This window comes from Pygocentrus nattereri, chromosome 29 (genome assembly GCF_015220715.1).
Source record: "Pygocentrus nattereri isolate fPygNat1 chromosome 29, fPygNat1.pri, whole genome shotgun sequence".
Taxonomy (NCBI): domain Eukaryota; kingdom Metazoa; phylum Chordata; class Actinopteri; order Characiformes; family Serrasalmidae; genus Pygocentrus; species Pygocentrus nattereri.
Genome location: NC_051239.1, coordinates 112,501 through 127,500, shown reverse-complemented (window position 1 = coordinate 127,500; position 15,000 = coordinate 112,501). Strand labels below are relative to the sequence as shown.

The 15,000-nt window shown below is 39.7% G+C and overlaps 1 protein-coding gene across 1 annotated transcript in view; it reads left to right on the top strand.

The window, feature by feature from the left end:
* LOC108410874 (alpha-2-macroglobulin-like protein 1) overlaps window positions 1-15,000 on the top strand; it is a 50,188-nt gene that overhangs the window by 34,023 nt on the left and 1,165 nt on the right. Inside the window, exons 25-34 of the mRNA XM_037536068.1 lie at window positions 1,387-1,468; window positions 1,720-1,876; window positions 4,593-4,667; window positions 4,758-4,920; window positions 10,154-10,347; window positions 10,617-10,829; window positions 11,134-11,252; window positions 12,371-12,479; window positions 12,571-12,636; window positions 14,244-14,349. Coding sequence (XP_037391965.1) covers window positions 1,387-1,468; window positions 1,720-1,876; window positions 4,593-4,667; window positions 4,758-4,920; window positions 10,154-10,347; window positions 10,617-10,829; window positions 11,134-11,252; window positions 12,371-12,479; window positions 12,571-12,636; window positions 14,244-14,349 — 1,284 coding nt within the window. The remainder of the gene's footprint in view (window positions 1-1,386; window positions 1,469-1,719; window positions 1,877-4,592; window positions 4,668-4,757; window positions 4,921-10,153; window positions 10,348-10,616; window positions 10,830-11,133; window positions 11,253-12,370; window positions 12,480-12,570; window positions 12,637-14,243; window positions 14,350-15,000) is intronic.

Sequence of the window (15,000 nt, the reverse complement as noted above, 5' to 3'; positions counted from 1 at the left end):
AACAAAAATTTTTAATAAAAATTTTAATAAATTCACAAACGTTTAAATCAATTGATTTGCTTAGTTTGCTTTAATTTGATTTGCTGAACAAAGGTTGTAATTTTATAATACTTTCTGACTCATAATTGATTGTACATTTTTAATCCATAGCTCAATAGTGGGGATATTCATTATGATTGTGATTAATTTAATGAAAAGTTATTGTAGAGTTTACAGGCTTGTTTAAGAGAAAAAATAAGTAGATCATTATTTTGGGTAAAATGGGTAAGCACCCAGACAACATGTCAGGTTGGTGATATTAAAAAGATCAAACGGTAAACAGTAAAAGTTCTTGGTATTAATCCACTGAATGTGAGAGTACTAGACAATTATTTTGGGTGACATATTGGTAAATTCCCAAATAATCAGAAATACCAAAGAGGTTCTAGATATGAAGTGGGTAAGTGTGGGGTACAAAATTCAATGTACTAGATCAATGTTTTGGGTAAATTGGGTAAGCACCCAGAGAACCTGTCAGGTTCTTGATATTTGGAAGATTAAACAGTAAAATATTTCAAAACTAAAAGATTATTTTAGAGTAATAAAGCAGCAAAAACAAGCAAACTCACACTAAATTTCTAAGTAATGTCACACATTTAATCAGGAAAGTAAATCACACACATCTATAAATGGCATAGCCACCAGTTACAGTCCAGATTCACTTTCGGTTCTAGATAACAGGTTCTTATGTCTTTATACCACCATTTCCCTCCATTACTTTGGTATTTCCCCACATAATTAATCAAATATTAAATATTTTATTTATATTTAATCTACTTTATAGCAAGTACCTGCATCCAGAGTAATTTAGTTAGACGATCTGGTTACCTTCCTCCCATTTTACTAAAAACAATTGCGTAGTTCATGATATCACACATTTACCTAGTGAATATCTAGAACCGTGGTTCTCAAACTGGTCCTCATGACACCCAAATGGTACAATTTTTTTTCTGTCATCCTACGTGTTGCCAGTAGTGTTAGAGCAAAATTGTGGGCGACCTGGGGGACCCTGAGTTTGGGAGCCACTGATCTAGAACCTGTTTGCCATTTCAGTATAATTTTTCAAAACTCTCGAGTTACTGTATGTAGAACTTAGCAGACTGTGAAAGAAAGCATCACCAACATCAGTTACATTTTTGCCATGTTATTTTAATGTTTTTCATTTAAAGAGACAGAAAATAACTGTAAACTGATGGAATTAATTATGTAACCATGTAAATAAATCATGTAATTGTATTATTACTATTAAAATTGTAGCCAAACAACGTAATAACTCTAGATTCCTGAGGGTTAAGCTGTCTGATGCTGAATGAGCTGGCTTGCTTGTTTGTCTCGTGTCCTTTACAGGCTACCAGAGAGAGCTGAGCTACAAACATGATGATGGATCTTACAGTGCTTTTGGGAACAGCGATCCATCCGGCAACACCTGGTCAGTCTAGGAGAAAGGAAACAAAGATGCAGCTGACATAAAATACTTAATACATCAGGCCTTGTGTTGCTTAAAAATGCCTAGACAAGGCCTAGTTCAAACCTAGACAGAAAGCGTTTGTTCTGCTCAAAGTCTGATTCAGGACTAGACTAGAGTCTACACAAACACAGTGTTCAGTGATGGATGATTTCTTTAAATATAAATCATTAAATTACAGAAAGGTTTAGGATTCCTCTGGTTTGTGTCCTCAGGTTAACAGCGTTTGTGATGAAGTCCTTCGGAAGTGCAAAGCAGTTCATCTTTGTAGATCAGCTGTATGTGGACCAGGCCAAGACTTGGCTGGGTCAGCAGCAGCAGTATAGCGGCTCCTTCGCCTCAGTGGGTCAGCTCTTCCACAGCGATATGAAGGTCAGGCCTTAACAGACTTGCTGCAGAGTATTTTTGCCAAGAGTGGGGTTGCAAGGTGCTTTACTAAAGGGGGTTAAATTTCCCCAAAAATGTGAGTAATTGAGTGGTCAGATGTAAAAAGAGTGACTCAGAGTGGTTTGGTGTGAAATGGCTGATGGTAGAGATGGTAGAGGGGTCACCATGACTACAACACAAATATGGCCATTTCATTTACTATCCAAAACCACCATCCCTGTATCTTCCTATCATAATTTTATGTGAGGGAAATTAATTGTAAATGCTATGTGATGATACTTTTGTGTAGAATTTGTGAGTTTTTGGTACCACTTGTAGTAAAATTATAGGAATACTTATTCCTTTGCAATGAAATCACTTGAATCTTATTTAATAAATGTATTAAATTATCTTAATAAAGAATCTTAAAGCAAGCTTATTAAATATTGCACTATGTCATGTAATACATTTGTAGTATATTGAAGGGATGGATTGAAAGCTTTGAATATTTGAAATGGTCAGGAATAAGGAGAAAATCAAAAAGTAAATTATATTAAAATATGATTTTTGATACACAAATTAGGTTCTCTCACACCTTATACTGTCATGTGGACCATGAGAATTAACATCTTTGTATTAACACCTTTGATCTTTATGCTCCACCAGAGAACAGAGTAGAAACAGCTTCTTGTATTTTGCTCAGAGTTCCTTTCTGTTCAGTAAGGAAGCATAGAAAGACTACAGCAGCCTGCTGAACGCACCACACTACTCTAGGATCTCTGGCGCCGGTTAGCAGACAGTACAGTGGAGCTATAGCACATAAGAAGCAGCAAACTGAGTTCAATTTACAATCACATCATATAAATGTGAAAGAACAGAACTTTCAACATCATTTTGTGAATGTATCAGTTTTTCATATCAGCTACAGTGTATCACAAAAGTGAGTACACCCCTCACATTTCTGCAGATATTTGAGTTGATCTTTTCATGGGACAACACTGACAAAATGACGCTTTGACACAGTGAAAAGTCGTCTGTGTGCAGCTTATATAACAGTGTAAATATATTCTTACAGCCATTAATGTCTAAACCACTGGCAACAAAAGTGAGGACACCCCTAAGAGACAGTTCCTGAAGTGTCAGTATTTTGTGTGGCCACCTTTATTTTCCAGAACTGCCTTAACTCTCCTGGTCATGGAGTTTACCAGAGCTTCACAGGTTGCCACTGGAATGCTTTTCCACTCCTCCATGACGACATCACGCAGCTGGTGGATATTCGAGACATTGCACTCCTCCACCTTCCGTTTGAGGATGCCCCAAAGATGTTCTATTGAGGTTTAGGTCTGGAGACATGCTTGCCCAGTCCATCACCTTAACCCTCAGCCTCTTCAATAAAGCAGCGGTCATCTTAGAGGTGTGTTTGGGGTCATTATCACGCTGAATCACTGCCCTGCGACCCAGTTTCCGGAGGGAGGGGATCACGCTCTGCTTCAGTATTTCACAGTACATTTTGGAGTTCATGTGTCCCTCAGTGAAATGTAACTCCCCAACACCTGCTGCACTCATGCAGCCTCAGACCACGACATTCCCACCACCATGCTTGACTGTAGGCATGACACACTTATCTTTGTACGCCTCACCTGATTGCCGCCACACATGCTTGAAACCATCTGAACCAAACAAAACAGGTCTCATCAGACCAAAGGACATGGCTCCAGTAATCCATGTCCTTCGTTGACATGTCTTCAGCAAACTGTTTGCGGGCTTTCTTGTGTACAGACTTCAGAAGAGGCTTCCTTCTGGTGACAGCCATGCAGACCAGTTTGATAGTGTGCGGCGTATGGTCTGAGCACTGACAGGCTGACCCCCCACCTCTTCAACCTCTGCAGCAATGCTGACAGCACTCCTGCCTATCTTTCAAAGACAGCATTTGGATGTGACGCTGAGCAAGTGCACTCAGCTTCTTTGGACGACCAACACGAGGTCTGTTCTGAGTGGACCCTGCTCTTTTAAAACGCTGGATGATCTTGGCCACTGTGCTGCAGCTGTTTCAGGGTGTTGGCAGTCTTCTTGTAGCCTTGGCCATCTTCATGTAGCACAATTGGTCTTTTAAGATCCTCAGAGTTCTTTGCCATGAGATGCTATGTTGGAACTTTCAGTGACCAGTATGAGAGAGTGTGAGACACCTGCTCCCTATGCCCACCTGAGACCTAGTAACACTAACGAATCACATGACATTTTGGAGGTAAAATGACAAGCAGTGCTCAATTTGGACATTTAGGGGTGTACTCACTTTTGTTGCCAGTGGTTTAGACATTAATGGCTGTATATTGAGTTATTTTGAGGGAAGAATATATTTACACTGTTATATAAGCTGCACACAGACGACTTTTCATTGTGTCAAAGTGTCATTTTGTCAGTGTTGTCCCATGAAAAGATCAACTCAAATATCTGCAGAAATGTGAGAGGTGTACTCACTTTTGTGATACACTGTAAATGACTCCTCATGAACTCACTGCTTACAGCTAAAAGGTATGAAGTTAAATATATGTTTTGTAAGCTGTCCTGTTTCAGTATTCCTGTGTGGTGCTTTGTAATCTCAGGTTTATAGAATGGATGCTATAGTTGTCTTTAAATCTCTCTCCCCATCCCCCTGCTCTCTATTTATCTATCTGTCTTCATATCCTCCTTATCACCACCAACCCACCTTCCACCCCCTCAGGGAGGTGTAAATGATGAGGTGACCCTCACAGCATATATCACAGCTGCACTGTTGGAGTTAGGCACTCCCCTCACAGTAAGTGAATGAATTCACCTTCCACTCAAATTCAGTGAACTGTGTATGTTTTGTATCAAACAAAATGGCTGATATTTTAAATATTTTCAGGATCCAATGGTACAAAACAGTCTGAACTTCCTGAGAAATGCCTTCACTCAGCTCAACTCCATCTATGCCACAGCTCTCCTCTCCTACGCCTTCACTCTAGCTGGAGACCAGTACATGAGGATCAGGGCTCTCACCGCCCTGAACAGTCAGGCCATAGTCGAAGGTTTGACATACTTACATCTTAGTAATATACCTACTCAACAAAATCTGAAGCTCCGCATCTTAAAGCCCAAAACACATCTAACTTAACATCAACAAACCCAGATGCTGGGTTGGTGTGTAGTACCTTAGTGACTCTTGTCAGGATTGATGTCCTCACTTCACACTAGAAGCAGCTGGTTGTTGGAGCATTAAGGTTTGTGCGACGAACTGCAGGTGATTGTTGAAAAATGCAGATCTTAGTTGGAGAATGCAGGTGTTTAGTGGAGAATGATGGGGTTGGAGAATGGAGCTGTTTGTTGAAGAATGATGGGGTTTGTGGGAGAATGATGGGGTTTGTGGGAGAATGATGGGGTTTGTTGGAGAATGATGGGGTTTGGGGAGAACGATGTGGTTTGGGGAGAACGATGTGGTTTGGGGAGAACGATGTGGTTTGGGCGAGAACGATGTGGTTTGGGCGAGAACGATGGTGTTTGTGGGAGAACGATGGTGTTTGTGGGAGAACGATGTGGTTTGTGGGAGAACGATGTGGTTTGGGCGAGAACGATGTGGTTTGGGCGAGAACGATGTGGTTTGGGCGAGAACGATGGTGTTTGTGGGAGAACGATGGTGTTTGTGGGAGAACTGTATCCATGTGTGTCTTGTATTTATTGAACATTTGTTGATATTCCTTAGAGCATCTTCCCATTGTTCATGGGTAATCTCTATACCAAGTTCTTCCATCCATGTTTGTTTGAGAGAATTGGCCTGGATGATGATGTGATCATGTAAGATTTTACAAAAAGCAGAAACCATTCATTTAGTTTTAGGACAGATAGAAAGAATGGACTGTTAAGTAAATTAATAGAGAGGTATTTTGACACACAGAATGTTTAATGTACAGCCAAGAGGGAATTTCATGTTCTTGATCTGATCTGTTCTTTAAACAGCCAAAAAGAGAGGCTGCCCAATAATAAAGTCTAAAATCAGGTAGACCGAAACCACCTGCTGATTCTGGTTTACATAAATGCTTCTGTGAGATTCTGGCGGTTTTGTAATTCCATATAAATGAAGTAATGACACTGTTCAATTGTTTGAAGTAAATATGTGGGATGAACCTGCAGATTGAAACAAATAAAGAAATTGAGGGTGACCATTTCAATGGCACTGATTCTGCCCACCATTGATAAAGGGGCAGTTTTCCAAGCCAAACTCAAATATGTGAAATTTTCAGGTGGAACTTTAGAAAAGAACTCCATATCAATCTTTTTACCAAGGGGCATCAATTTGCTTTTGTCCCAGTTTGTTTTGTAGCTGGATAAGGAAGCAAATGTATTAATTAAGTCAAGCAAGGGTGTCATCGAGGTCCTCAGATCAGATATGAATAATACCACATCATCTGCGTACAGAGAAATTTTTATGTACAGTGTTATTAGACGCAATGTCTGAACATTTTCTGAGGGCTGTAGCTAAAGGCTCAGTACAAAGAGAGAACAGAAATGGAGAAAGACCACAGCCCTGTCTATTTCCTCTGGAGAAAAAGGAGATATCATTATTGGTTATTACTGATGCTGTAGGTTGGAAATAAAGAATCTTAATCCGTCTCATAAATATGGGGCCATTTGTGTAGTACTCGCATCATATACTGTCTCTCCACTTGGTCGAAAGCTTTCTCAGCATCTAATGACAGTATCACTGAATCTTCTAAATGTTCAGAATAAAGGACATTAAACAGGCACCGTAGGTTAAAATGTATATTAGCCCTGGAATAAAGCCAGCCTGGTCCAGATGAATAATAGTTGAAATATATTTCTTTAATCTGTTGGCCAGAATTTTGCTAATGAGCTTAGTTTCAATTGTAAGTAATGAGATTGGTCGTTACGAGGCCTCTGTAATAAGGTGATATAGGCATTTTACAAAGATGAGGGAAGGTTAAAATTTGACAATGAATGATTATTCATACGTAGGAGAAGAGGACTAAGTTTTAAGTGGTAAATCCATCCGGACCAGTGGCTTTGTTATTTGGAAATTCCTTTCTGGTGTCATTAAGCTCTTCTAATGTCATTTCTGCCTGAAGTACTTCTGTCGCCTCGGTGCTTGTTGGGCAGGCTGAGGTGATTAAAAAAACTTAATTACTTGAGGTTCAGCTCTGCATTTGGAAGAATATAGGTCAGCGTAATAATCTGCAAAACATGATTTATTTTCAGTGGATCTGTAATGAGACTGCCTTTGTTTGAATTAATGAGAAGAATGGGAAGCTTGCATGTGACGCAACTGCCTTGCCAGCAATGAATGCGGAGTGTCGCCCAGTTCAAACTGTTTCTGCCTGATTTTGAACATGAGGCTAGATGTGCATTTTGAACTAATAGTGTTGTACTCATGTTTCAGTGAAGCCATTTTATTTAGTGTTTCTGTTTAAGAGGCTTCTTTTTACTCTTAAAATTGCTTTTTCTGTATTTTTTAGTTGTACTGTATCTCCTCTCCTGGTAGAAATTCATACCATATAATATACCTACAAATGACAGTTTTAATGGCTTCCCATAGAGTCGAATCATCCACCTCACCTGTATCATTTGTGTCTATTGCAAATGAAATGTTTTGGTCCAGATAATTACAGAAATTCTTGTCTTTTAGTAGTGCATTATTTAAGGTGCATCTACGACTGCCTCTATTAACTGAAATATTTCATGTAAGTGATACAGGTGCATGGTCTGAAATTAAGATAGGATGATACTCTACTGCAGTTACTAATGATAGTTTTAGAGTGTAAGAGGAAATAATCAATGCGGGAGAAGGATTTGTGCACAGAAGAGTAGAAGCAGTGGTCTTTTCCTGTGGGAAATGTCAGCCTTCATATGTCGACAAGGTTCAAATTTTTTAAAGTGTTATTTTAAAAATGCTGGAGTTTGTCACAGCAGCAGGGTGAGATGATTGACGATCCATTACAGGATCCAGCACACAATTTAAATATCTTCCAGTTATTTGATTTGTTTGATGTATTGTGTTAAGAACATTTTTGAAAAATAAAGGATTGTCAACGTTGGGGCCATAGACATTAACTAAAGTAATGGGAATTGAATGAATTGATCCTGAGACAATGACGCACCTTTCACTGAGGTCCGTGATTTGAGAGACACAGTTAAAAGATATCGATTTTTTTTTTTTTTTTTTTTTTTTTTTTAAATCAAATTTGCTACTCCTCCAGATTTTCCTTGAAATGTAGAGTGATATATCACACCAATCCAGTGTGTTCACGTTCCAGATTTTACTGAGTGTCTAATGTGAGTCTCATGCCAAAGCGTTATATCCGCAGATAAGTGTTTAAGATGTGCAAAAACTTTACCTCTCTTAAGATGGTTGGACATTCTGCGAACATTCCACGAAGTAATGCGTAACACCCACTGGGTGCAGATAACTTTCTGCCCATCATAATATGGAATAACCACCGACTTTAAATGTCCGGCTTTTAAGTCACTGCGATGTAAAATAAGGAATTATCGCAAGTCAACAAGAGGCTTTAAACATACATCCAGAAAAGAAAGAAAAAAGATATACGTACATATAGACAACAGTAACCGCCCACCCGCACACCCGCCCCGGGGCACTTTCCCAAACAAAGAGCGCATAGCAAAAACAACAAAACAAAAAAACGTTCAGTGGACGTAGGGTTCTAGGCTAACCGTGGAAATCATCACCGCACTCCAGTTCCCTTTACTGAATGTTGTGTGCACTGCAAAGTTTCTTGACACATACATGGTGCTGAAATTTACAGCTAAAGATTGGTGCACGTAAAGTTTCATTCTTGTAAAACTCGCAACTGAAAACGTTCAGCACCTTCGTGGTAGCTGGCTGCATTGCCTGACAGCTCAGTGGATTAGTTCTCACCAGATTTGTTGGGTGAATTGTCCTTTAGAAAAGATTTGGCCTCATAAGGCGAGTCGAAGATGCCTGATGTCTTGCCTACGGTTATCCTGAAATGCGCGGGAAAGTGTAATCCGTACCTGTATCCAAATTCCTTGCATTTATTTTTAATCGCATCAAAGGCCTGCTTCTTGATGATGTCTGGAGAGAAATCCGGAAAGATGAGTACCCTGCCGCCGTTGTATTCCAGTGTGAAACGCTGCCTTACCAGCTGGAGAATCAAGGTCTCAGCGACCTGTGCGCTCAGTCCACCTTGACTGCAGACGTAAAGTTGTCCTCTCCGAGCAGTTTGGGAATAAGCTTGGAACCAAATTCTGTGGGTCACTCTTGCTCTTCGTTCTCCTGGATACCTATGATGCGGATGTTTCGCCTTCTCGAGCGACACTCCACGTCTTCCATTTTAGCCAACAGGCGTTTATTGTCTGCGGCAAGTGAGGAACATTGAAGTTCCAGTGCATGAATGCGTTTGTCATGGTCGTCAACAGCTTGCTCAGTTTCCAGTAGCCTAGTGTTCACATTCACCAGCGTCTCTTGAAGATTAGAGACAGAGTTTGACATTTAAGGCAAATTTATGATCAACTTTCTCACTCAGCTGTTGTATGGCTGCCTTGATGTCCGCGGACGAGGGAGAGCTTCCAGCTCCGAGAGAATTCACTGGCTCGTCGCGTCCATGCTTGCCTTTGTCCGCTCTTTTTGGTTTCGGCAGTTTTGGTTTTTTGGTACAGCAGCCTTCCCACACAGTTTTGTATGAATTTGCAAAGTAAATTTTCGTTTGTTAAGGGAAACAAAGGAAATTGGGAACAGAGTGAAGTTAAAACATGACTACTCCATGTGAGCTCACTAGTGCCCTCTGCACGCTTCGCTTTGCTTGCCTTGTTAAATTAATGAAACCTTTGTTAGATCTTGTGAAACTGTTCATTTTTGGGAAAAGTAGGAGACGAGCGTCATTTGTTTTAATGAAATGTTCTCCTGGTTTTAAACAGAGTTGGTGGTGTTTTTTATTTCCTTGGCTTTTGTATTAAGGTTTAGTTTTTAAAACCCTTAGTTGTTTTGTTCACTATTTACTATCCCTGAAGCTACACCTTCCCACCCAACTCAACCTCTTGTCATTTAGCTCGAAAATGCTTTGTGAAAATGGTGTCCAGTGTTTGGTCTGGCAGCAGGTCAGAGGGCAGAGAGCCCACTCTCATTTGATGTTGTGGCCTAGATGTGGTCGTAACAGAATTGGTGGCTTTTTCGAGGAACATTATTTTATAGTGTGGACCATAACAGTGTTATTGTGGAGAACATTTGTTGGAGAACATTTGTTCAATAAGGCTTTATTATATCTGTCTCAGCGGGCGGGCGACACTGGAGAAGAGAGAGTGATCTGAATGTGTTGGACTCTCTGGAGGTGGAGATGACCTCATATGTGCTGCTGGCTCTGCTGTCTGGACCGGTGCTACAGACCTTTGATATGAGCTATTCTGCTTCCATCGCCCGTTGGCTGGCCCAGCAGCAGAACGCCTTTGGAGGATTTGCATCTACACAGGTACATCCTGCCCACTCCTTGACCACAAAGCTCTGCAAATACTGCATATGGTCTGTTCCAAATGGTCACCTCATATTCAGCAACAATTAAAAATAAACATCTTTGCAGGTTTTTGTGACTTTGTTGCTTTTGTAGTTTTTAAGTTGTTTTTATGGTAAATGTTACTATATTTGTAGATTGTAGGTCATTTTGAGAAAGATGTTCTGTCATGACTTCAAAAACACACTAACAATATTTCGGTTCTCTTTCCACTCCGTCCCTCTGACCAGGACACTGTGGTAGCTCTGCAGGCTCTGGCAAAATACAGTGCTGCCACCTACTTGCTGACAGGCACAGTTGTAGTCACTGTGACTGGCCCTTCACCTCCAAAGATATTTACAGTCAGTCAGAGTAACAGGCTGCTGCTGCAGGAGTCCAGCCTGCAGGTCGTTCCCGGAGACTACACGGTCAAGGCTGAAGGCAAAGGCTGCGTGTTTGCACAGGTCAGCCTGTCTCTGTTTTGTCTACTGGAAAATTATCATTTTCTTTTCTGCTCTGTTTCATTAAACTGTAAATAAACAAGCTCCTATGGGCCATTTCTACTGGACAGTTTATCAGTTTATATATATATATATACACACCATTTTATCTAAAAAATACTACCTATAGAAAGAAACAGCCTCATTTTTCATAATGAAATGCTTAAAATATAAAAGTCAGCGGACAAATGGTTTAAAATGATAATGGATAATGTGATGGGAGCTTCAAATGAATGGAGCGTAACTTCAGTACAGATGCTTTTTTCAGTTCTATGTGCGCTACAACATCCCTCCTCCAGCCGACTTCTCTTCCTTCAACATCTCAGCCAACACTGCTGGAAACTGCAGCATCCCCATCCCGTCTGTAAGCCTGTCTGTGACTGTCAGGTGAGCTTTACTTCAAAATAATAGTAATAATAATAATAATAATAATAAGAAGAAGAAGAAGAAGAAGAAGAAGAAGAATACGTTATTGTGAGCAAAAGTTTCAAGTTTTTTTTTGATTTGTGAAAATAAAACCAAGTTTTATTTGTGTGTTTGTATACACACACACACACACACACACACACACACACACACACACACACACACACACACACACACACAAGCCACTTTATTAGGTACAACGTGTAAAGGGGATTTAAGGGACTTTGAACGTGGCGTGGTTGTTGGTGCCAGACGGGCTGGTCTGAGTATTTCAGAAACTGCTGATCTGCTGGGATTTTCACACACAACCATCTCTAGGGTTTACAGAGAACGGTCCGAAAAAGAGGAAAAATCCAGTGAGCGGTCAGTTGTGTGGACGAAAATGCCTTGTGGATGTGAGAGGTCAGAGGAGAACGGGCAGACTGGTTCCAGATGATAGAAAGGCAGAAACTCAAATAACCAACCAGAATCTCTGAGGAACGTTTCCAACACCTTGTTGAAAGACACACACACACACACAAAATCTAAGCACAGTGAACCATTTATCTTGGCAGTAAGTGTGGCAGTAAAAATACCAGTTATTGTTAAAAAAGATGCAAATAAATACAGTAAATTATGGTAATAATAATAAATGAATAATAATAATAATAATAATAATAAATAATCATGATGAAAACCCCAGGTAATACTTGGCTGCAAATGGTTAAATGGCATAACTCACACCTTTTTATATTGATGCTATTTGTATTTATTCTTAAGCGTGTAGAGCCTGTACAGATCGCAGCTACAGTGGACCATGTTTGAGTGTTTCACTGTTTATCTGCTGCTCCTCAAACTGAACAGTTGTCTCTCATTTTCATTATCAATCAATGAAGCGTTAGAGTTTGACGGCTCATTCTAGACTTATTTATTATTACTATTTTTAATTGCATCCCTGCAGAGTCTGTAGTTCATCTGTTGATGGATAGTTTGTGTTAGTCATCCTGTAGCTTTTGACCAGTGGTCACTTTCTGACAACAAAGCTGCATCTTTGTACGAAAAATGCTGTAAAATAATGATTATTGCTGTTATTGTTCCAGTTACAACGGTAAACGGCCACAGACCAACATGGTGATCATCGAGGTCAAACTGCTGTCGGGCTTCCAGCTGGACGAGGAGTCTCTGAAACCATCCAGTGATAAAATAAATGTAACTTTGCTCTTTGACCTCAGTTAAAGTAGCCAGCGTGATGCGAGTCCATTTGTGTGCTAATGATGATCTGTATGATCTGTTTCTGCAGTCGAATGAAGGAACAGTGAAGCGTGTGGATCAGAATGAGGGCACCGTCATCATCTACCTGGATGGAGTGAGTGCACGTTTGATCATTACATCTTAGCAGTAGCACTCAGTGTAGTCTCAACACGTTTTACATGAGGCTAAAACTAATTTTATGTACAAAACAAAAATCCTCTGGTTGGCTCTTCTTTAGGCAAACAGTTGCTTGTTGCATGTTAAGCCTTCAGAAATGACCGTGTAATTAGCCGTTAGGTTGTTTGTGACGTCTCGTTTGGTCTAGTACTTGTTCATTGGGTGCGGCATCTCTGTCCTCTTCTGTAATCATTGTCACCCTTTGGATCACAAATGAATCCGAACTTTGTGTAAAATTAGGCCTCAAAGGGGAAAAAAACAAGGCAAAGTCTGTTTCACTGTCATTACTTGTCATTCAGATGTGCAAAATGTGGTCTTTCCCAGACACAGTACTACATTTAACACAGAGCAGCAGCAGACGGACAGTAAACACAGACAAACTATACAAACGCTACAACGATTATACAACTATACAACCAGCTCCAGCCACTGAATGAAGGGGTGGTGGAAAGTAGTTCAGCTGTTGGTCCACAGCTGCAATAATAGCTGTGTGTGAATTATTACAAGCCCACTGATAAGTAATGGTTAATCATAATTCACTGATCACTGATAATTATTAGTGAAATTAATCTAACTACAGAAATGACTATTACAGCAGGTTAAAAACAAAGAAAAAACTGATACAAGCAGCCATTTAAACACTGATTACCAGGGAACACAGCTGTTAATAGAGACTGTAGTTTTGAGAAACTCCGGCTGGTTTTGTTGTTGTGTTTCAGGAAGCTAATAAAAAAAATACCAACCTTCATTCTGTCAAGGAATTCTGTCAACTACGCAACAAGCCATCTACTGCTTTATTTTTTTGTCCAATAATCTGATTAAATCAATCGTTTACGCTTAGATTTAGATGTTTTTGATGTCAATAAAAGTGGATCTTCTTATCAATTGTTCTGTCCAGTATATAGAAAATGATTAAATGTTCCATGAGGGCAGATAGTGTGATGTCATTGAAGTACTATTAAACTGAGCAAACAAAGAAAATCTTAGTAAACATATAAGATGGTTATTAATAATAATAAAATAAATTTTACATGGACCTCAGAACATTCAGCTGCCCAGCTAAGCTCAGTTTTTACATCCAGAACCATTTATCATATGTACCATTATAAACTGGGTATTATAAAACAGATCACTTTGTAACTGGTTGTGCTGCTTCTCATGGATTATTGTAGTATTTAACAGTTTAGTGCATTTGTATGCACAGGTTTGAACTTTCTTCGTTGAAGCTTTTTTTTTCACTTATTAAGGTAATAACACATCCTCAACATTTAGATCTGATGTTTTTCTGCAACTTCTAACATACTGAATTAACAAATTGGAAAAAAAAAACAAACTAAAATGTGCCATAACTTTTAAACAGGCCATTTTATTCTTCTCCAGTGTTTTACATAAAGAGTAATTATATATTCACATGTACACAAATGTGTTCTCTGAGGATGTATTAACATATTTTCATTTTTCACAATCGACAGAAACCGAGAGTATCCAAACCTTTGCCCACTGTCTGTGTGAGTTGGTGTATTTATGTATGACTCTTTCTTTCAGCTGCAAAAAGGAGACTCTAAGACGTACACTCTGGTCATCCTGCGGGAGACGGCCGTGCAGAACCAGAAACCAGCCGTGGTGAAGGTGTACGACTACTACGAGACCAGTAAGAACCACGTCATCGCTGTTTATTAGCCATCAGAGTTTACAGAGAAGATATGATCAGCTACGTTTAGCGCACCAGACCAAATACACAACAGGGCCCATCCATTTATGTAATGTTCACAGACACCCTGCTTTAGGCCCCGGAATAACGCCATGTGCAAAACCGTAGACGGACATACTGAAAACTTTAGAAATGTTACAGTAAACCTTAATAATAAAACACCAACATTTAAATAACTGCAAATAAAACCTTTAAATAAAGGGTTTTAATAAACCTTTTAAACAGACCAACAGCTGTGATTGTCCTGTGAGTGAAATCCAAAGCTCTCCTCAAGGAAGTCCCGTATTACACTTACCGTCCCACACCTGCAAGTTTTAATGTACACTTTCTGTTTGTTTCCTGAGTTCAAGATTATTTGCAGAGCATAAAATGTGGCCTGTGCAGAAGTTATGGCACATTCTGTACTGCATGTTTTAGTTTTTTTTCCAGCTCAGCGAATAAATCGACACCGTGGGTGAAAGTGCAGGAAAATGTCATATTTCAGTTTATTCCCCGTAGAGGATGTCGACTTATTATCACTGATTTCATCATGTGACCCAGGGGTGTTCTAACCTTTACATATGACTGTGCACTTTTTTCATATTTACTCTC